The sequence below is a fragment of the Salpingoeca rosetta genome (assembly GCF_000188695.1).
Source record: "Salpingoeca rosetta unplaced genomic scaffold supercont1.16, whole genome shotgun sequence".
Classification (NCBI taxonomy): domain Eukaryota; class Choanoflagellata; order Craspedida; family Salpingoecidae; genus Salpingoeca; species Salpingoeca rosetta.
The window spans coordinates 347,183-369,274 of NW_004754918.1; the positions used below are offsets into that span (position 1 = coordinate 347,183).

Consider the following 22,092-nt stretch of genomic DNA (forward strand, 5'->3'; position numbering starts at 1 on the left):
AGGGAGCAAGCAAACAACACAAGAAGCAAGGTGAGATGGGAAAGCCTGACAAACCAGCACGCGCACACACATCGAAGCAGCTAAGCACATCACCACACCCGGTTTGAAATGTGTGTCACAATTCTCAACCGCACAACACGCCACTCCCCCCCCCCTTTTTTTTTTTTGCGTTTTGCTGAGTTGTTGTCCTCCTTGCTCGTGATTCTCTTTGTTGTTTTGTTGGAGGAAGCACACACCCCCTTGCTTGCTTGTTGTGTTGTCTCTTGTGTCCTGGTGTTGTTTCAGGTCATTCGAGGTTCGATCGACTTCCTCTCCCCACCGTCCCCCCTTCCCCTCTCTACAGCCACGCTCACGCCACTGCTGTCAGCCAACCAACCAACCAACAACACAGGCCTCTTGTTGCACTCACGATGGACAAGGTTGATGACACAGTGACCTTGTCCGGAAGCGGCAGCGGCGGCGGCGGTGGTGATGGTGATCCACCACCCGCGCAGGACACCACGAACACCACGCATGCCTCAAACGCGGACAAGGACAACGGACAGGCCATGGACAGCCCGCTGACGCCAGCAGACACACCACTGCCACCTCTCCCACCCACGCCTGCGAAGAACAGCACCACCGACGATGCGACGGCCAGTGCCAGCGATGACACAAGTGCGCAGGACTCTGAAGATCAATCAGATCGCGCCCACGAGGACAAACAACCAGCCGATGAAGAAGCCGAAGAAGAAGAAGCCGAAGCCGAAGAAGAAGAAGAAGCCGAAGCCGAAGAAGAAGCTGAAGAAGACTGTGAGCCGCTCACGATGCCTGCACCTGAAGAAGACAATGCGCAGCAGGCGAGCACTGAGCAGCCGCGGGTCCTGGAGGAGGAGCTGGAGTATGATGACGGTCCGAAGGAAGCCTTCAACGACGCCGCAGCAGCCACGGAGAACGGCGACACATGCACGCAGGAGAGTGATGATGCGTGCAACAGTGCGGACGCCGACTGCAAGCAAGGTGCCCAGCCCCAAGCCGACGACGCAGATGAGAGCGCGAGCGAGACAGAGGCAGAGGTGACGCAGTTCTCTCCCAAAGAGTCGGGATCTGCCGTAGTCATGCAAGTGAGCACGGGCGACGCAGGCAACGAGCAGACGGCCGATGTTGAATGCTCTGTTGATGACAACACCGCTTCCACGGCAGATGACACGACGCCAGCAACACCAACAACACCGGCGGTGACCGAGGGCGGCAATGAAGACATGGACGCCGTCGCGCTGCAGTCGGAGCGGACGTTTGTGTCTTGCCTCAGCTACCCTGGCGCAACCGAGCTGATTCGTGACCAAATGGAGGTGTGTGTGTGTGTGCATATGTGTGAACGTGCATGTGTGTGTGTGTGTGTGTGTGTACGTGCATGTGTGTGCGCCTGCGTGTGTGTGCGTGCGTGCGTGTTTGGGTGTGTGTGTGTGTGTGTGTGTGTGTGTGTGTGTGTGTGTGTGTGTGTGTGTGTGTGTGTGTGTGATACAAACATGTGCATGCCACACAAACACGGTTTGATCGCTTCTTCCTCCCCACCCTTCTCTATGTCTCTCTTGCTGACACACACACACACACCGCATATGCAGGAGGACATTTCGCTGTTGTTCCAACTGGAACGCTACATCACCGCGCGTGTGGAAATGGATCGTGCCCACGCCATGCAGGTCAAGGAGCAGGCCGAAGAAACAAAGGTGCGACAAAACAGATGACACGTGCTGTGGCGTGTGAGCCTCAGCTTTGCAACGTCAGGGAATGTGATGTTCCCTGTCAGACGTGTTGATGATCGCTTTGACTTCTCCTCTCCACCATGACACAGCACTGCCAATGCACATGAAGCTTTTTCCTTGCATGTCACCTTTCACCATTGGTCTCACGTTGACCCCACGGTTCGGGCTCGAATCCAATGCCAATAAACATCTCTGCCCCCCTCCCATCACTACCACCTCCACAGAGCTTTCTTGACGCCTTAAAGTATCAGAATGGGCCCGTCTTCCAGGTTTGTTGATGTGTGTGTGTGTGTGTGTGCGTGTGTGTTTGTGATAGATTGGTTTATCCACTGTGTTCAAAGGTTCCTGTGCCATGCACGCATACGATACTGATAGCAGCTCAACCTCAATTGCCGTGTCACCATACCACCATATCAGGGTTTCCGCAAAGTGCTACTGGGGCACATTTTGGCGAGCCAGCACGTTGTTGAGCAGACAAAGGCCGCCAAGCTGGAGGTCATTAAGGTTCGGTCGTGCTGTGCAATACAAATGGATACAACGCACCAAAACTAATGGTGTCATACATGTATGCAAATGCACAGACACACACACAGACACACACAGACACACACACACACAGACACACACACACACAGACACACACAGACACACACACACACAGGCACACACACAAGCATGGTCGTTCATTCAACTTCCACGCAAAAGTTTTGACGCACTCACACGTATGCACATGCACGTGCACGTCATCCACACTGGCTGCAGAGTGTACAAGATGTAAAGGCGGCGAAGCAGACTGTTCGCGATGTGTTTGACAGCATCAACAACCCCATCAACAGCGAGTATTCGGTACGTACACGTGCCCACCCAACTTGTTTGTTGCCAAGTGCGAAGTCTTTCATGGACTGTGGGTGTCTGCTTTCGTGGTCGTGTTGATCTTCATCGTCATGTTCTTGTTCACTGCATCTCTCACGCACACACATTCTCTCACACACTCACGCACACTCACGCACACTCACACTCACACTCACACGCACTCTCTCCCCCCTCTCTCTCTGCGCGCTTTTGTTTGTGACGACCACAGCGTCACGTGGACACCATCACGGAGTTGAAGGCGCAGCTGCGCGCCCAGTGTAAGGCGTTCTCGGACAAGCACAAGAAACTCAAGGGCGTTTCGCCGGGAAAGAAGGTGAGGCAGCACCACATGCGGAGCCAGCACTGTTGTAGTCGTCGCGTGCGCGGGCGCATGCGTGTGTGTGTGTGTGTGTGTTTGCACGTGTGCTCGCGCGCGCGTGTGTGGATCACCATGCCAACGAGTACAGTTGCGCTGGTGTGTGTGTGTGTGTGTGTGTGTGTGTCTGTTTGCGTATGCTGTGCAGGGGCGGACGTACCGTGCTTCCCCCACACACTGGCTGCTGTGGTTTGCATCTCACACCCACGTGCACATGTTGCGCCGCAGAACTACAACAAACTCCGCGAGCAGCTGAAGGAAGCAACCATCGCCATGCACGTGAGTGGATGGACGCGCCTGTGAGCTGCTGTCTGTGTAATTGCTTACTCCCGCTGCGCTCACCACATACGGACCCACTCATACATACGGGATTGCGTGTGTGTGTGTGTGTGTGTGTCTCTCTCTCTCTCTTTCACTGTCTCTCACTCACTCATTCACCCTCACTCACTCACACACACGCTCTCTCTCTCTCTCTCTCTCTCTCTCTCTCTCTCTCTCTCTCTCTCTCTCTCTCTCTCTCTCTCTCTCTCTCTCTCTCTCTCTCTCTCTCTCTCTCTCTCTCTCTCTCTCTCTCTCTCCTGTGCACTGCACCAGACGACGTTCTGCAAACTGTATGTGAGCGCCATGGATGCCAAGGAGCACGTTGACACCTACTTCCAGGTGCGCTTTTGCTTGCTTGTGGCGTGTAAGTAAGTGTGTGAATGCGAGACTGTGCATGACGACTGCACTAAGCACTGACTCTACGTACGCTCGCAATTGTGCACATACAACGCTGGCAAACCCTCATCCCCCGGCCACCGCATTGCTGCTGCTGTTGCCGCATCACTACCTGCACGACTGCTTGGCAGGAGGAGCTGCCGACGCTGCTGGAAGGAATTGAGGAACAGAACCGGTTTCTCGTCGGCGACGTCAAGCGCTGTCTTCGGGAGATGCACGAGCGCTTTGATTACGCCGACAAGGAAATGCAGGGCATCTCCGCACAGAACTTGTGAGCGCAACTTCGCATTGGGTTGCGTGTGTGTGTGTGTGTGTGTGTGTGTGTGTGTGTGTGTGTGTGTAAACTTGTGTGTGTGTAAACTTGTGTGTGTGTAAACTTGTGTGTGTAAACTTGTGTGTGTAAACTTGTGTGTGTGTAACCTCACACACGTGCCGCCTTTAACTCATCAATACTCCCCTTCCCCCTTTCGCCTCTTCCCTTCCCCCCACATACATGACCGCGCGTCAGGCGGTTCATTTCGGCCATCGACCCCTCGCGCGAGTACCAGCAGCTGATGGCGTCGTTCGATGCGCCGAATGACAACCCAGAGTGCAAACTGGACGACGAAACAAACCTCAAGGACACAGAGGACCTCTTGATCACCACAAACTCAGGTGCGTGTGTGTGTGTGTTTGTGAGCTTGGATGAGTTGGGTGTGTGCTCAGAGGTCGACTGCTGTGGGTGTCGTCTGCCTCTCGATGCTGGTTTTTTTTTGTCTGTTTGTTCTTCGCCTTTCACGTGCAAGACCCCTGATCTCACATCATCTGTCTACACTTGTCATGCGGCTTCTCCGCTGTCCCCAGGCATCACGGACCCAAAGCGCCTGCTCTTCGCCGACACGACAAAGGACTGCCTTGAGGTAGCCCCGCCACCTCGCAACACACACGAGCGCACACATGCACACACACACACACACAAGTTCATCTGCGTTTGACACGAAAGACACACCCAGTTTGTCTCCTTCCCCCCCCCCCCTACACACACACCACGGATGCGCAGTGTGTCGTGTGATTCACCACCACACCCGCTTGCATCTGCATGTGTATGTGTTCGTTTGCAACAGCAAATCTGCACGGAGGAGCGCAAGTTTGCTGAGGACCGCAGCCAGCACCTCGCAACCAAGGAGACGCAGGTGTGTGTGTGTGTGTGTACATGTGAATGTGAATGTGTGTGTGTACATGTGAATGTGAATGTGAATGTGTGTGTGACTGCATCATTGCCTACACACGTGCCTCCTCGCCTCACTGCTTTGCATCATCCACATGTGCGTGACTGCTGCAGCTGCACGAGATGGAGGACAGTGCGGTCTGGTTGGACAATGCGCCACCGGCCACCGACCGCGATGCCTTCAACCTCCGCCGCAGCCTGGTCCGTGGTAGCAGCATAGACACAGTGTTGATGCGTGTGTGTGTGTGTGTGTGCTGTCACGAAGAAGAAGACAAGATGAAGACCCCGTGTGTCATCCATCGCACTTCTGCGTCCGTGTGAGGTTTTCATTTCTCCGTTATCACACCATATCGGCGCTTCTGCCACGCTCACTTCCCCGTTGTCCTTCTTCTTCTTGTGTGTGTGTGTGTTTGTATGTGTGCAGTTAACGAACGTGCAGAACATTCACTGCAAGCGCGTCGAAGTGGCCAGCCTCCGCTCAAAGCAACGTGCGTGGTCATGTGACGCTAAAACGGGCATTGCTGCTGCATGTTCTTGTGACTTCGGGTGAAGCCATGCGTGGAGTTCATCAGTGCGCGCGCGCGTGTATGTGTGTGTGTGTGTGTGTGTACCTGTAGCCGCTCACCCATGTCTGCCTGCCTGCTGGCTTGCCTTGGCCCGCGCGTGCATCACCGTCATCGTCATCACAGGCCGACACAAGACTGTGGCAGACCTTGTTGGAGGGTTTCTCGATGAGCAAGGTACACCGACCGTGTGACTTGGACTCATTTCTGCTTCTCGTTGCCCGCGTTGCTGTTGACTGCTTGTCTCTGAACCCAACATCTCCAAACTAATCCCAACACACCTCTCAATCATGCATTCACACACACACACATGCATGCATGCATACATGCACACATGCACAGGTACAGCCGAGCCTGCAGCGTGGTCGGATCTGATTGGCGTCGAAGCGCGTAAGTTGCAGATGGGTGCTTGTTGCAGTTTGTACAATAGCATGCACAAACATAAACCCAAACACACACACACACATGCGCGTCCCCTTGTCTGCAAGCACGAATTGTGCGACCAATTGGTGACCTCATTTGTTCGTCTCGCACGTGCATGTCTACCAGCTGCTGATTCCCCGACGAAGAAGCGATCGCAGTCTCTCCTCCAGAAACTCAACGTGAGCAGTGTGTATGTATATGTATGTGTGTGTGTGTGGATGCGCCTGTGCTTGGTCCTCTGCGCTGCACGTTGAGTGGCCATGTGGTCTCACATTGCTTCTCGCGCTCACATGCCATCTTCACCGCCCACCTTTGTATTCCAACGCCTTTCCCCTGAATTTTGCCTGCCCGCCTGCAGCCGTTCAGTAAGTTTGCACTGTGCACTTGCTTTTTATGTTTGTTGCTGTGCGTACATATATGTACGGCTGACTTCGCAGTCACACCCACCCTCCACGAACGCTCCCATGCACTCACATACATAATCACACACACACACACACACACACACACACACTGCCCCTGCGCAACCCTGCGTGTCACAGGCCGCGGCAGTTCGAGGACGTCTGTCGCATCAGCAGAGAGCGATCACCGTGGCAGCACGTCCAGTTCCAGTCATCACGAGACCACCACCACCGCACCGCTCAAGGAAGAGCCAGCAGCGGAGAATGAAGTGGGTGACGCCAGTGGTAGCGATGGTCACAGTGGCCAAGATAAGGCTGCAGCTGCACAGGCATCGACCACCACAGCGACGGCAGCCGAGGACAACAGTCACGTGCAGCACAGCACCGCTGCCACAACAACTGGGGAGACCACGCAACATGGGGGCACTGAGGACGCCGCTGGTGATGATGACGGTGATGGTGGACACATGAACATGCAGGACGAGTACGGCGACACCGAAGTCGAAGGCGGCGATGTCTCACACGGAGATGCAGCCGCTACTGCCACAACCGAGCAACTGCGTGACAAGAACAAGCCTGCACCCGCAACGGGCGAGGAGCATACATCTGGGAAGAGCGGAGATGCCGATGCTGATGTTGCTGATGATGTGTACACGGATGGGCAGGCCGCCAACGATGTCCAGCATGACCATGCCGTGGAGGGGGCAGCACCAGTTGGAGAAACAGCACCGCAGCAGGCGCCCGCTGGCAGCAGCAACAGCGGCAATGATGAGCAGGACGAAACTGCCGGGTACGAGCTGCAGTCAGAGTTTGAGAGTGTTCTCGACAAAGTGGACGAGGAGCAGCACGGCAAACCGTTGGCCGACCGCCCGCTGCCGCCCGTCCCGCCACCAGCGGATGCACCCAAGCCAAGCGCCCAGAGCTTCTACCTGAAACCGCAGGAGCGGACGGAGAGTGACGGCCCGGAGGACGGACCGGCGCCACCGGTGCCACCGCGCGGCTCCAAGCCTGCACGCCCTACTGAGTGCGTTGCTTTACTTGCGCGCGCGCGCGCGCGCGTGTGTGTGTGTGTGTGTGTGTGTGTGTGTGTGTGGGTGTGGGTGTGGGTGTGGGTGTGGGTGTGGGTGTGTGTGTGTGTCACATATTTCTCCAATCTTGCAATCTGCTGCTCTATTACTGACGCGTTCATGTGTGTATGTGTGTGTGTGTAATCGTGCTGCGCGTGTTCAGGTCTGCGGTCAACATGCCACTGCCCAACACCCCGCGCCCACCGGCACCATCACCTCCCGCGCCGCCCCCGTAAGCGATTGCTCCCATGGCCCGTGGTATCCGGTGCACGTGTGTGTTTGTGTGTATGTGTGTATTTTGTAAATGCGTGTATGTGTGTGTGTGAATGCCCATCCGTTTCAACATCCCATTTCAGGCTGATCACCTGTGATGCCTGCTGATTGCGTGCGTATTCTGTGGATGTGTGGCGCATGTGACAGGAGCGTGTACACGCGCCGCTATCTCGTGTCCCGCCCTCGCGAGCCCTTTGATCCGCTCAGCTCAACCATCCCATTCCCAATCGATGTCGCGGTGGGTTTCGCACGCATTCCTGCGCCCCTGCATATGTGTGTGAGAGAGTGTGAGTGAGAGAATGTGAGTGTGTGCGAGTGCCGATGTGTGTGTGTGTGTGTGTGTGTGTTGAATACGTCGTGGATGAAACAATGGCCATTTCCCAACATACCAGCCACACTCACACGCTCACACTCACACTCACACGCTCGCACGACGTCACCATGTCACGGGTGCAGGTTGCGCTTGAGGACCAGCCGTGGTTCTTTGGCGATATTGCGCGGCAGGGCGCGGAGCAGCTGCTGGAGCAGCCAGGCGACTTCCTCGTTCGCTTCAGCACGTGAGTTGCCACCGTCAGTCGCCGTTTTCTGCACATGTTTGTTGTGACATAAACCATGGTGTCTCATCCATGCACCTCCCCCCCCCCCCCACCTGCGTACAAACATGTACAATCGATACACATCACCACCACCACCACGACTACAGGAACAAGAACCGCAACATTGTGACAGTGGCAGACCAGTTCATGCAGGCGCGCCATTACGTGATTGAGGAAGGGGAGGGGCTCTGCTGGATTCAGCAGCTGTCATTCCCGTCAACCCCTGCACTCGTCGCACACCACGTGCACACGCGTGCGCCCATCACACCGGTACGATGTTGTCGCAGACGTGCACACGTGCTCATAGTGGTCGAGTGTGCCTGCTGCGCGCGTGATTCAATACGTTTGAGCTTGTGTGTGTATGTGTGTGTGTATTTGTGTGTATGTGTGTGTTTGTGCGTGTGTGTTTGTGCGTGTGCGTGTGTGTGTTTGTGCGTGTATGTGTGTGTGTGCGGCCGTGTGTGTGTGTGTGTGTGTGTGTGTGTGTGTGTGTGTGTGTGTGTGTGTGTGTGTGTGTGTGTGTGTGCTCACGGTCTTGTACATGTATTCATGTCCCTTCGCGTGCTTCCATTTACAGACGGGCGCCCAAGCGAAGTTTCCTGTGTTCCGCATGGAGATGGGAGAAGTCAAGGTCTGGTACAACTCAGAGCTTCAGCAGATCAGAGACCTTGGCTCAGGTATGGCGTGCGTCCATGTGTGCATGCATGCGTACGCGTGCACGTGGTGTGTGAAAATGGTGCACTTGGTGTGCGATGAAGTGTTTGCTGTCATGTACTCCTTGCAACTTGTCATCTCTCCATCGCTCACCAAATTCTGTTGCTGGTACTTCTGATGATGCTCTTCAGGCCATTTTGGCGCTGTCAAGTTGATGAAAGATACCCGCACGAGCGAGCAGTACGCAGTCAAGGTGTGTGTGTGTGTGTGTGTGCGTGTGTGCATGTGTGCATGTGTGTGTGTGTGTGCGAATGAGCGCTCGTTTGTCGTATTCCCAGCTGCTCACGCCACGTGTTTCCTTGTGTTTTATAGACGTGCACGAACGACACGATCCTGGACACCAAGGAGTTTATGCGAGAGGCAATCACGTTCTCGCATCTCGCGCACAAGAACATTGCACGCATGTTTGGCGTCACCAACGACACCCCAGTACGTTACAGACACACACGTGCTTGCAAGCAAGGCCACATGCAACAGTCACGTGACACCACAGCACACACAACACCAAGCATGATACACCATCACAACCATTGCACTCATCTTCACGTCTTGTCTGCACACGTGTGTGTGTGTGTGTGCCAGCTGCGCATTGTGATGGAGCTGTGCGAAAATGGCGCTCTGCTCAATTACCTCCGGGATAAAGGACCACACGAACCACGGCAGCAGCTCTGGTGGTGCCAACAGGTGTGCGAGGGCATGATCTACTTGAGCGAGCAGAACTGCATCCACCGCGACCTTGCTGCCCGCAACACGCTCCTCGCAAACGATCTCACGGCAAAGGTTGGCGCTCGTGGGATGTGCACATCTATGTGTGTGTGCGTGTGTGCGAGCGCCTTTTCTTGACTTCATGCCATGTTATGCGCCCCTGTAGCCATGGTGGAACTCACAGTGGGTCGCTCGCTCTGCAATGACCACCAGATTTCCGACTTTGGGCTTAGCCGCTTGGTGTCTGGAGATGAAGGCCTCTATCAAGTCAGATTCAGTACGTACTCGCACACGCACACAGTTGTACGCACAGTTACACACACACACGCACGCACACACACACGCGCACAGACACACGCACGCACACACGCACACACTTGCATCGCAATTACCGCTCGCCCACACATCCCATTTCAATGAGGCACGAGTCACTTACCTCGGCGCGTCTTCTATTCCTCTTCGCACCCGCTCACCACCACGTTCGTTTTCGTCGATTCCATCATCATCATCATCATCATCATCATCATCATCATCATCAACAGCCAAGGCGATGCCGATTCGCTGGACAGCGCCAGAAGCACTCTTCTACAGCACATTCAGCCTCAAGAGTGATGTCTGGTGCGTACATGTAGACACACACGTATACTCACACTCACACTCTCACACACATGCACATGTACGTGCATACAAATGGGAGTGCTAGTCGGCTATCATCACGCTCACACGCTGTCTGTCTGTGCGGCTCAGTTTGAAGTGCCTCTCATGCGTACTGTGCATTGTGCACATTGCAATCTCACGTGTGCCTGTGCTGTCACCGTCTTCGCAGGTCATTTGGTGTGCTGATGTATGAGGTGTTCTCGGGCGGTAAGATTCCATACGCCGGGTACGCCACCAACGAGGAAGTGAAACAATTCGTAAGTCGTGCAAGGGCAGTAAGCATCCTTCCAATCCGCACACACACACACATACATGCACGCACACATGCACGCACACATGCACGCACACATATGCTCACACACACACACACACATATGCTCACCATGGTGGCGTATGCACGTCCATCGTCGTTGTCGCTGATGCAAATAGGTCGACCGAGGCGGCCACCTGGAGAATCCCGGCACAACGGACGCCATGTTCCAGATCATGCAGCGGTGCTGGGTCACAGAGGTGCGTCACACTGTCTCGTGTGTGTGTGTGTGTGTGTGTGTGTGTGTATGTGTGTGTGTGTGTGTGTGTGTGTCTGTGTGTGTGTGTCTGTGTGTCTGTGTGTGTGTGTCTGTGTGTCTGTGTGCAACTTTGCGCGCACAGTGGTTGAAGCGCATGTTCTGTTCATTCCTTTGATGTTGACCCCCTCCCCCCACGTCATGGTTCACATTTGCACTGACATTCACGTGCCACTTGCACACCCAATGCGACATGCACTGCAGGTGCAAGATCGCATTTCGTTCCGCGAGCTTTCGGGCCTCTTGACAGCCATCGAGTCTGACTTTATTGGTTCAACGGACTCATAAACACTCGCACAACACCACAACACGCCCCCTTCACCCACACAACACGCACATACAACACACATACAACACACAACACATACAACACCAGATTACCCTATTTTCACTTCCTCAATTCCTGGCACTCTTGTTGTCGCTTTGTGTCCAGTTGCGGCCATTTTTTTTTTCAACTTCTTTTGTTTTGTTCTTTTGCACGCCTTTCCTGTTTGACATTCGTCATTTCACATCACCATCTTCCCAATTGTCCTTCGTTTGCACGCACCGTTTCGCCAGTTGTGTCACTGTTTCTTTTCGTTTACCAACACGTTCACGGCCGCAAAGTGCACACGCACGCACACCACCGCCTCTCGTTACTCCCAATAGACGAACCAAACGCGCGCGCGCGCGCACACACACACACACACACACACACACACACACACACACACACACCAGCAAACAGCAACACTTGGATGCAGTGTATCGCATGAACGTGGAGGGAGCGGTGCAGACGGGTGCACACTCCTCGAATGCTCAGCATGCATTCGCCATGTCAGTGCTTGTCTGGGTTTGGAACGAACACGCCAGCAGCAAGGAGGTAGTTGGTTGATCCAAAGTGCACCGCGTACACGGGCGTCGCCTTGGTGTAGTACGTCGCTGCAAGCTCAGGCGACGCATCCCTGCAGAACGCACATGGGATGTGTGTGTGTGTGCGTGTGTGTGAATGGATGAAGGAATGAGACGGACAGGCATACCAATGTTGTCTTCAGGAATGAGGGACCATGGAAGAGCGAGGCAAAGCATGGCGTGAGCGGTGCAGTGACGATACCCTGGCTGCAGCGTGTCAGGTGCATCGTGGAGCGTGGTCGTAGCCTGGGCCGCGGACTGCAAGAACTCACAGTCCCACACGCGCACGGTATTGTCTGCGCCCCCGCTCGCAAGCACGCCATCTTCCTGACTGAATGCGAGCGAGTACACGACGTCGCTGTCGTTGACATAGAACAGACACACACACAGACACAGACACACACACACAGACACACACACACACAGACACACACACACACAGACACGTTTTGCGGTTATGGGGGCAGAGGGTGTGAGTGCAGTGGGTGCACGAGCCCGGTGAGAAGAGACGAATGAACGAGTCGACGCAGTCACGTGCACACACACACACACACCAGACATGCAACACACACACACCAGACATGCAACACACACACATCGCATTCACCTGTGGCCGTGCAAGACTTTGACGCGACAGCCGCTCGCAAGATCCCAAATCATAATGTCCCAATCGTCGCCTGCACGTGCAAACAAGATTTGGTGAGAGTAATGTAAAATCACTGTCGAAAACAAGTGAGCACGCATTTGCACACACGCACACACACACACAGGCACACATACCCACGCACGCACGCACACACAAACACACACATACACACATATACACATACATACACACACAGAGAGCGCATGTGCGCACCTCCCGATGCGAGGAAGCGGCCATCGTGTGTAAACTCGAGCACGTGAACGGTATCGCTGGCGTGCATGGACAGAGCAAACCGTGCGTGCAGGCACAATACACGCATGGCGTAAGATTGCGCGACAGCAGAGAGTGTAGGCGAGTGATGGACGTTGGCGATGCAGTTGGGTAGCGCTCACCAACTCAATGCATTTATGGATTCACGAACACTGCAGCACCAAAAACAGCACAAAAACAGCAGCAGCACACTCACCGGTGGCCCTGGAAGACGCGGACACACGACCCGGACTGAATGTCCCAGAGGCGGCACGACTTGTCTGTGGACGCCGTTGCGAGGTAGTTGCAGTTGGGGTGGAACTTGACACACTGCGCACGCACATAGAACGCGGTGATTGTATCGAGTGGTGACAACGGATAAAACACCAGGACGAGGAAAAGGGACGAGTGCAACCTTTGAATGCGAGCATCATTCACACATGGAGTAGACGCACACACAATGTACACACGCAGCAGTCACACGCACATGCACATACACACATGCATGTACATACATGCATACACACACATGCACAACCCCCAGCACTTCGCCTCAGGTACACATGTGGGTGCACTCACGTTCACATCTGAGAGGTGGCCTGCGAAGACCCGTTTGGTGTAGACCTGGTCGGTGGACCAGAGCCGTGCCGTGTGGTCAAAGCTCGCCGTCGCAAAGTACAGGTTGAGCGGGCTGAACTCGACGTGCCACACGGGATAGCTGTGGCCGCGGTAGCACACCACGTTCGTGTATGTCAGCAAACTCCACAGGCGGACTGTCGTTGCAAGGTTGGCGTGAACGCGTGGCGTTGCATGAACATGAGGAACGTGAGGCGCCCTTTGAATGCTGCTGATCGTCGCACCATGCACAAATGTGCACAAAGTCACATACATGCGCAAACGAACACACACACACACATGCACACACACATGCATACATACACACACATACACACACATACACAAGCTGGCGACTGACTCGTGTGGTCTGTGGAGGATGAGATGAGGAAGAGGTTGTCTGGGCTGAAGTTGACGCACGTGACCGGCCCCGAGTGCCCACGCATCACCTTCGCTGCCGACGCCGTCGACGGGTCCAGATAGTCCTCGAGCTTGCTTGTCGCTGATGGTGGTGGAGGGTGGTTGCAGGTGTGAGAAGAGCACGGTATGCAACGGCAACATACCAGGGTAAGTGAGGACGTGACGTGTGGCATGTGACAGTGCAAACAAGCATTACAAGTGAACTCCCAAACACACACACACACAGCACAAGGTCGACCACCTGTAACGTCAAAGCCGGCGAGTTTTGTGCCGGGGAGCAGCTTCATGAGCTTGTCCTTGGTGAGGGTCCACACGCGCACAGAGCTGTCAGCGCAGCCCGTGGCAATCAGCTTGCTGTCAACAGAGAATGAAATGCACGTGATCCTGCAATGGAGGGAGAGGAGGGAGATGGGGGAAAGTGGATGGAGGAGACAGGTTTCTCGTGAGGGGGAAGGCGAGAGAGAGAGAGAGAGAGAGTGTGTGTGTGTGTGTGTGTGTGTGCCTGCGTACATGTGTGGAACGTGTCAACGAAACAGACACCGCACGCAAACCAACACACACACCACAACACACACACACGCGACCGACTTGAGAGCGTTGAAGAAAGTGTAAGCACAGCAGGATGGAAGGTTCTTTGCAGAGAGGGCGGCGCGACGGCGGGCGTCACGCATCGCTTCCAGTCGCATCTGCAGCATCCGGCCACGGCTGCAGTGTGCAGGGGTGAAGGGATGAGATGAGGAGATGGTGGTGGTGGTGGTGGTGGTGGTGGTGAGGCTAGTGGTAAGGTGTGTGTGTGTGTGTACATATGTGTGTGTGTGTACGTGTGTGTGTGTGTGTGTACATATGTGTGTGTGTGTGTGTGTGTGTGTGTGTGTACGTGTGTGTGTACGTGTGTGTGCATGTGCAAGTTGTCTCTCCTCATACAAGAGCGCTCACCACCGCCACCGCCACCACCACCACCATTATCACCATCATCGCCATCCATCTGCCGCGTACATTGGTGGATGCTTGAGTCGCATTTCCTCGGGTGGGGCGTCCGGGTGGTCCTGCTGCTTCTTGCGCTGTCGCCGCCGCTGTAAGGGTGGGGAGAGCAGTTGATGTCATGAGTAGTGGTGGTGGTGGTGGGGGGGATGGGATAAGGTACAGCACTGCGTCGTTGAGCGAAATGGGTACTAGGACACACGCAAACAAACGCAAACATACGCACGCACACACACGCACACATGCACATCCGCAATATCGTACCTTTGCGCCTTCTTCTCCTTCTGCGTCTTCGTCTTCATCCTCCGCGGCTTTCGACTTCCCCCTGTCCCCCTCCTTATCCTTCCCTTTGTCCCCTGCGCCTGTTTTTGCCTTCTTTGCTGCCTGTTCACCACCTGCTTCGCTCTTCCCTTCGCCCTCCCCCGCGTCGTCCGCTGTGTCCATCCCCTCTCCCTCCATCTCATCAGGATCCTGAACCAAGCGCGAGTGGTGATGGTGGCGGTGGTGGTGGTGGTGGTGGTGGTGGAGGTGGGCACGAGAAAAGGAATAAATGAGCGCATGTGTGTGTGCATGTGTGTGACCGTTTGTGTGTGTGCGTGTGTGTGACCGTTTGTGTGACCGTTTGTGTGTGTGTGTGTGTGTGTGTGTGTCTGTGTGTGTGTGTGTGTCTGTGTGTGTGTGTCTGTGTGTGTGTGTGTGTGTCGTCTGTGTGTGTGTGTCTGTGTGTGTGTGTGTGTGTCTGTGTGTGTGTGTCTGTGTGTGTGTGTGTGTGTCATGGTGATTGGCTGAACAGTGATGTGGTGCCGAGTACCTCGACGACTTGGTATGTTCCCCAGTACACTTTGATGCTGTTGAGCTGGTCCACTGCACACACACACACACGTACACGTGCACAGCCAGGACCAACGGGTGAGAATTGACATGTTGTGAAGAAACCAAAGACGCTCAGAACTGCGGAACAACGATAACAAAACCGGACGCGCACACGAACACATGTGCAACTCAACACACCACACCACACCACACCACACCACACCACACGACATAGAGTGGACCTGAGCCGACGGCGTGCCCAATAGTGCCGACGTCAATGCGCTGTGACGGTTTTCCCGTGTGGAAGGTGATGGACAGATGTTGGTTGATGATGCGCAGGAGGAAGTTGTACTTGTGCTCCTGCACAAACCCCAGCAGCAGCTCCCAGGAGTAGTTGCAGAGGTGCACCTTGTATTTATTTGCCCTGAAGCCAGATGCAGACACGCATGTGGAACGTGTAACGCAAGCATGGCATGAGACTGCATTGTTGTACATAAACTTTGAAAACGTACATGAACACACACGTGTTCACACGCGCATGCATATGCAAATATGCACACGTGGTCACACCGCTCCTCACCCTCCCCCCCCCCCGCGTCTTGCACGACACAGCGCAGCCGCGGGCACCTGAACATGCGGACGGTGTCGTTTGTCTTCATGTGTTCGAGAGAGGTGACGGCCATGATCTGTTGCAGTTCAAGATCGTGCAAGTCCCGGTGGTGGTGGTGGTAGTCCAGCATAAACTGCTTGGCTGTGTCACATATCGAAACGGCAGCAGCAGCAACAGCAGCAGCGTCGCGTGCATGTGAGCATGTGGTGCGGGTAAATGCGCATGTATGAGTGTGTGTTGTGTGTGCATGCGTGTGTGATGTGTGTGTGTGTGTGTGATGTGAGCCAGTGTGCGTTGTGTGTGTGTGCGTGCGTTGTGTGTGTGTGTGTTGTGTGATGAGAGCCAGTGTGTATAAGCGTGCCGCATGCAGCAAGAAGGTGTATGCGGTACCACATGCTGTCACATGCTGTCACACGGCGCATACACGCACCGGCTTCGTCGTAGCCACGATACAGCAGGTCCAGGTAGCAGTGCACGAATACGGGGTAGGTCACGGTGTTCAGCTCGTTCTAACACGACCATGGGTGAGACAAAGGGAGTGGAACAAACGAAGAGAAGCAGAGAGGAGCTGTGAGTTTGAGACATGATGTGGGTGTTGGCAGCTTGCAGAGCATATGCAATGTGGCGCACATTCGCTACACGACCATACCTTGTACAAGTCCAATGAATTGGCAATCCACTTTGTCAGGCTGTTGATGACAATGGCCAGGGAGAACAACAATGAGTTGGAGCAGAGACATAAGGCAGGCCACAAGCAGACAGGGGATTCATTGAAGACCACACGCTTTCACACACACACACACACACACACACACACACACACACACACACACACACACACACACATACTCCTGTGCGACTTTGCCCGAGCTCACTTTGCGTATGCTTGACTGATTTCCGCTGGCGTGGCATTCCTACCGCATGCATGTGTGTGCGTGTGCATGTGTGTGTGCGTGTGCATGCGTGTGTGTGTGTGTGTGCATGCGTGTGTGTGTGTGTGTGAGGTGGGGTGATGATCGTGCAGAGGAAGTGCGTATTGAAACCAACACCAAGACAAACACAACACGACTGAGGACAGAGCATAGCAAAGGTGTGCGAACGCACTGGACAACGGCCGCCAATTCGTTCTTGATAAAGGTTTCCGGTGCCTCTTCTCCTTCATCGAGCCTGGCAAATGGCAAAGACGCTGCATCCTTGACCAGCCCTTCCAGCGCATGCTGCAAGCGAGCGGGCGTGGAGTGCGTGGGGTTGGGGTGTGAGTGGGAAAGCATCAACCCAGCATCATCATACACACGTGTGCATGTGTATGTGCGCATGTGTATGTGTGTGTGTGCATTGGTGTGCACCAAAGACGGAACACGCGATCCAGCAAACACACACACACACACTCATACTTTGTAGTTCTTTTGTCTGAAGTATTGCCACACAACGCGTTCCACGTCGGCGTCGGACACCCGCTCTTCCCCTCCTGGCGTCGTCATCGCGTCGTTCTTGGTTGACTGCGCTTCACGTCAGTCAGCGCGGGTGGTGCTCGTATTTGCGCTTTCCGGTGAGAGCAAATCCAGGGAAAAATTTGCTTTGCGCTTGCCGGATAGTGAATCAATGCGACTCCACTGAAGTCAGTGCCAAGCAATAAAATTCGAGTTTAACGTGCTTGTGCTGAGGACGACAAATTCTTGCCAGACATGCTTCAGTTTTCGCGCCAAGGTGCTTGTTCGCAACAACCATGAACGCTGAGCGTACGACCTCAAGCGATCCTGCGATGGTAGGGTCTACCGTACAAGCTTCCTTCGTTCCTGTACCGGAGACGCAGAGTACCTCATCAAGTGCTTCGCAGTTCACGCTTCAGAGTGTACCAGACACGCTTGTTGGTGACATGTTTGCAGGTATGCAGCACGTCGTACAGCCCCAGCAGCTCTCGGGTGGCCACTACAACTCACCGAACCTCCTTGAGTCGCAGCTTGAGATGACGGAACCTCGTTCCCCGCACACACGTGAGCGGTCTGAGACGCAGTCGCCATCGAAGCTTGACGAGAAGCCATCTTCCTACTTCACATGGGACGCAGCTGCGTGTCTGAAGCTTGTGAACACTGTCGCGAACGCAGTGTCAGAGAGTGGCTGTGACGGAGTGTCGCTGACGAAGGCGGAATGGGCAAACGTGGAGCAAATCATGATCGGCGACGCAAGTGGTGTGTGGCGACTTGAGCGTGTGTGCCTCTGAGCTCAATGTTGCACGCATCTCTGTGTGTTGATGGCTTGGGTTGTCTTGTGGTGTCTGGTCTAATGTGGACTCATGCACTTCTATGGTATGATACATGCTCGATTGCAGGGAGAAAGGCGAAGTCAAAGTTTGACGCGCTCACCAAGGAGTGGAAGGCAGCAAAGGATGTCCATGACAAGCTCTACAACCGCTCTGGCATTACACCGCCTCAAACACGCACCTACGTCGAGGCTGTGCGCTTGGCAGGTCACCTCAACGCTGATGAATTCCAGAAAAAAGCGCGGTTGGCAGACAAGCTGCGGCGGATGGCGCTGATGGAGCCTCTGACGAGGCTGCTCGATGGGAAGGTGCCAACAGGTTCGATCTATTGTCTCTCTCACTCTCTCTCTGTCTCTCGCGCTCTCACTCTCTGTCTCTTTGTGTGTGTGTGTGTGTGTGTGTGTGTGTGTGTGTGCGTGCGTGCGTGCGTGCGTGTTCGTGTAAGTATTTGAGTGCATGCGTGGTTGCGCCTGAACTGCACTTGCACTCATAATCATTGTGTGATGTTCTGCTGTTTACACCTACAGCCTCACGGGTCGAGCCAATTGTTCGTCTCGAAGTGTCTGCATCCCGCCCTCGGACTCCCACAAGACGCGGCCGGCGCGTTGGCTCATACAAGCGTGCACAAGTTGTTGACGCTCTTGCCGACGACGTTCGAGAGATGACCAAGCGTGCCAAGGACCGAGAGGAGCGAATTGAACGGTGGAAGAGAGAGGCGGATGCAAAGGCTGAAGAGAGTCACAAGGTACTGGTTGAAGAGGTGAAGAAAGGCGTTGCGGAGGGAGTGCGTTCCGCCATGAAGGAGGGACTCGAGGCCCTGGTGGAGTTGCTTAAACCCACTTTAGCTCGAGAGCGCAGCTGAAACCAATCAGCGTCACTGCGTGTTTCTGCTCGTCATCGGGCACCCTGCTTTGGTGATACCCCTCTGTTCTCCAATCTCCTTCGCGCTTCTCAATTGCTGTCGTGCATGGCGCTTGTATTGCTGCTCGCTGTTTGTTCTGGTCATTACGCGAGAGTACACAACAACGAGAACTTCGCACGTCATTGCTTAAAGCATACAATCACAAGCACACAACGCAATCACTGAGGCAAGTACTTCGAACGCTGCGCCCAGCATGCAGCGCGGAGGCTGTTGCGCCATGCCTTTGCCGCGTTCGACACTTGATGCTCCTCGCCTGCATCGACTTGATCGGGTGGCTGGAGGTCCGGCGCCTCGTCAATGTCTGCGGGTGTGACGCCTATGAAATTGTAGAGGTGCCCGCACGCAAGAATAAGCAGCTCCATTCGTTCAATAGACATCCTGTTGGTAGCAGCGAATGAGAATGTGCACGAGTGTCGTTCGTGTACATGGGTGTCGTGCGTGCGTGTGCTTGTGTACGAGTGTCGTGTGCAAGTGTTGTGAATGCGTTTGATTGCGCGACGCTTGTGCATACCTGCTTGTCTTTGGGCCGAGGATCTGAAACCGTTGCTTGAGAATCCCGATGGCGCGCTCAACCTTGGAACGCAACCTGCAGTGCCTCTTGTTAAAGAGCTCTGTTGCTGTTGCAGGGTTAGTTGCAAACTGTGATGGGTGGTACTTTCCGGGGTACGGGGTCAGCCATCTGCGCAGTTGAGGTCCCATGCAAGCATCAAATAACCCGAAGCATCCCTCCGGAAGAAGGTCGCTCAGCCTGGACCTTGACAACACGAGATTGTCGTTGCACCTTCCCTCAGCGCCCACTACAAGGGCCTGAAAGACGATGCAGATTGTATCAGTGTGGGTGCTTGCCAAACAAGATTGCGTGTCAGCCTCACCATGTTCATGCGTGTTACTGAGTGTCAATGTGTTGAAAGACGCACCTTGTGACGGGACTGTGGTCGAGGTGTGTCGGTGGCTTGTTCTGTGTACTGATGCGAAGTAAACCAGGGAACAAAAGAACTGAACAAGGCACAGACAATCACGTGAGATAAGCGACAACAGGGTGCAGGGCAACACACACGTGCTAGCAGGCAACAAGAGGGGTGCTTGTGGTTAAGCAAGGGGGAAAACAAGAGACAAGGGCAACAGACGTAACACAGCATGCAGGCATGTGTCGTGCCGTCATCTTAGTTGATGACGGTACCGTGCCAAGGGCTCGGGATCGCCGCCGAGAGGCAAGCGGTTCCGAGGCACTGGGCACGGCGTGACGCGACACAGGCAAACGCTACTATACGACACTCACGAGTTAAACATGACGTCAATCAGACTAAACATGACATCAGAACATTAGGAGAACAAAGAACATCCAGAGCAATACGGTGCCTCGAAGGGCGAGAAGGGGGGAAACAGGGGAACACAGCGGGACAAGGTGCAGTGGGTAAGGGAGTCGGAGAGGCAGAGGGGAGAGACAGAGAGAGACAGGCGAGCGACGTTACACCTTCCCCCTCTCTAAAAACGGCTTGCCCTCAAGCCGCTGCGTTGCGCGAAGCCTGATGCCACTCCATGATCAGTGTACGCACGTCGCGGGTGAGCTGGTCTTCGTTGATCCAGGTGCTGTCGTTGATGTCGTAGCCGGCCCACTTGATCAGGTACTGCCTCTTGCCGCGTCGGACTCGCTCGTCGAGGATGCGTTCCACCTCGTATTCGTCTGATTCGCCGTCCGGCAGGGGTGGTGGTTCGTCATTGGGGCGTGCGTTGAAGTCTGACGGGTTGTTGACACACGGCTTGGTCTTGGTGACGTTGACGACCGGGTGCGCCCGCACGTGGCTGGGGAACCGGAGTCGCACGGTAGTGCGCGAAGGCATGCCGATGACGGTGAAGGGGCCTTGCCAGCGGGGCTTCAGCTTGTCCTTGGGTCGTCGCTGGTTGGCCTGGTCGACGAAGAGGTCAGCGGTGACCCATGCCTGATCGCCGGGACTATATTTGATGTCGTCGCTGCGGCGCTGGTCGGCGTACCTCTTCTGCTTGTCCTGTGCCTGGGCGAGGGCGTCTCTTGCGGCGGTGATGATGCTCTTGAGGCGCACCACGAAGTCCTCGGCTGCAGGTGTGTCCGTGCGGCGTATGGCCTGGCGAGTGACGAGTGTAGCTGGGATAATCGGGTGTCGGCCCGTCTCTAGGAAGAACGGAGACTGGCCCGTGGAGTCGCTCTTGCTGTTGTTAAGGGCGAACTCTACCACGGGGAGGAGTGAGTCCCAGTTGTCCATGCGGTAGTTGACGTAGTGGCGGAGGGTCTGCTCCATGGTGCGGTTCGTCCTTTCTGTTTGGCCGTCGGTCTGCGGGTGCTGCGATGTGGAGAATTGAAGTCGGGACCCCAGCAAGCGGAAGGTCTCCTTCCAGAAGGCGCCGGTGAAACGGGGATCTCGATCAGACACAACTCTGGCAGGAAGTCCATGGTGTCGGAACACGTGGGAGATGAACAGCTTGGCCACGTCTCGGCCCGTGCACTTGCTAGTAGTCGCCGCCAGGTGACACCGTTTAGTCAGCCTGTCGACGAAGACCACGATGGCGTCCTGTCCTGTCCTGGTCCTGGGTAGTCCGGTGACGAGGTCGAGGCTGATATCGGTCCAGGGTTCTCGGGGAACGGGTAGGGGCTGCAGGGGACCAGGGGCAGCGCCCTGTCTCGGCTTGTGGCGCTGGCAGGATTTGCAGCTCCGCACATAGCGCTCCACGTCCCGCCGCATCCGGGGCCAGTAGAAGTGGCGCGCTAGCGCCTCGTGGGTGCGGTGAATTCCTTGGTGGCCCGCTGTCGGAGTGTCGTGGAACTCAGCCAGAAGCGGCACGCGTGCC

At 55.2% G+C, this 22,092-nt stretch overlaps 5 protein-coding genes across 5 annotated transcripts in view; 2 read left to right on the plus strand and 3 right to left on the minus strand.

Moving 5' to 3' along the window:
- Nucleotides 1-213: 213 nt before the first annotated feature.
- On the plus strand, nucleotides 214-11,524 carry PTSG_07054 (TK protein kinase). Its single transcript, XM_004992409.1, has 32 exons — nucleotides 214-1,331; nucleotides 1,605-1,709; nucleotides 1,970-2,014; nucleotides 2,163-2,249; nucleotides 2,508-2,591; nucleotides 2,827-2,931; nucleotides 3,202-3,252; nucleotides 3,568-3,633; nucleotides 3,822-3,961; nucleotides 4,199-4,344; nucleotides 4,534-4,589; nucleotides 4,794-4,862; nucleotides 5,012-5,098; nucleotides 5,322-5,385; nucleotides 5,587-5,637; nucleotides 5,803-5,850; nucleotides 6,010-6,062; nucleotides 6,242-6,248; nucleotides 6,426-7,308; nucleotides 7,515-7,583; nucleotides 7,772-7,862; nucleotides 8,081-8,181; nucleotides 8,328-8,490; nucleotides 8,798-8,897; nucleotides 9,066-9,127; nucleotides 9,247-9,363; nucleotides 9,517-9,714; nucleotides 9,853-9,916; nucleotides 10,182-10,257; nucleotides 10,466-10,553; nucleotides 10,726-10,806; nucleotides 11,067-11,524. Exons 1-32 carry the CDS (start codon nucleotides 411-413, stop codon nucleotides 11,148-11,150), a joined length of 4,362 nt encoding a protein of 1,453 aa, XP_004992466.1. The 5' UTR covers nucleotides 214-410; the 3' UTR covers nucleotides 11,151-11,524.
- A 155-nt stretch (nucleotides 11,525-11,679) lies between these two features.
- Nucleotides 11,680-17,568, minus strand: PTSG_07055 (uncharacterized protein; the record flags this gene model as incomplete). Its single annotated transcript, XM_004992410.1, has 18 exons — nucleotides 11,680-11,806; nucleotides 11,956-12,111; nucleotides 12,361-12,430; nucleotides 12,613-12,668; nucleotides 12,866-12,978; nucleotides 13,228-13,421; nucleotides 13,625-13,765; nucleotides 13,925-14,067; nucleotides 14,263-14,388; nucleotides 14,680-14,756; nucleotides 14,929-15,135; nucleotides 15,476-15,528; nucleotides 15,720-15,901; nucleotides 16,105-16,228; nucleotides 16,518-16,596; nucleotides 16,737-16,776; nucleotides 17,192-17,304; nucleotides 17,482-17,568. The coding sequence occupies 18 exons, from the start codon at nucleotides 17,566-17,568 to the stop codon at nucleotides 11,680-11,682; spliced, it is 2,088 nt and encodes a 695-aa protein (XP_004992467.1).
- A 245-nt stretch (nucleotides 17,569-17,813) lies between these two features.
- Nucleotides 17,814-19,209, plus strand: PTSG_07056 (uncharacterized protein; the record flags this gene model as incomplete). Its single annotated transcript, XM_004992411.1, has 3 exons — nucleotides 17,814-18,276; nucleotides 18,417-18,665; nucleotides 18,875-19,209. 3 exons carry the CDS (start codon nucleotides 17,814-17,816, stop codon nucleotides 19,207-19,209), a joined length of 1,047 nt encoding a protein of 348 aa, XP_004992468.1.
- Nucleotides 19,210-19,427: 218 nt separating this feature from the next.
- On the minus strand, nucleotides 19,428-19,968 carry PTSG_07057 (uncharacterized protein; the record flags this gene model as incomplete). Its single annotated transcript, XM_004992412.1, has 2 exons — nucleotides 19,428-19,647; nucleotides 19,781-19,968. The coding sequence occupies 2 exons, from the start codon at nucleotides 19,966-19,968 to the stop codon at nucleotides 19,428-19,430; spliced, it is 408 nt and encodes a 135-aa protein (XP_004992469.1).
- An 803-nt stretch (nucleotides 19,969-20,771) lies between these two features.
- Nucleotides 20,772-22,092, minus strand: part of PTSG_12531 (uncharacterized protein) — a gene marked incomplete at both ends in the record, with an annotated part of 15,647 nt that continues 14,326 nt past the window's right edge. Inside the window, one exon of the mRNA XM_004992413.1 lies at nucleotides 20,772-22,067. Within this exon, the coding sequence (XP_004992470.1) occupies nucleotides 20,772-22,067 (1,296 nt within the window). The remainder of the gene's footprint in view (nucleotides 22,068-22,092) is intronic.

Coding starts and splice junctions, on each gene's coding strand:
- PTSG_07054 (XM_004992409.1), top strand. CDS start 411: ATGGACAAGGTTGATGACACAGTGACCTTGTCCGGAAGCGGCAGCGGC. Junction 2,250..2,507: donor CCAAGCTGGAGGTCATTAAG/GTTCGGTCGTGC, acceptor CACTGGCTGCAG/AGTGTACAAGATGTAAAGGC. Junction 7,584..7,771: donor TCACCTCCCGCGCCGCCCCC/GTAAGCGATTGC, acceptor CGCATGTGACAG/GAGCGTGTACACGCGCCGCT.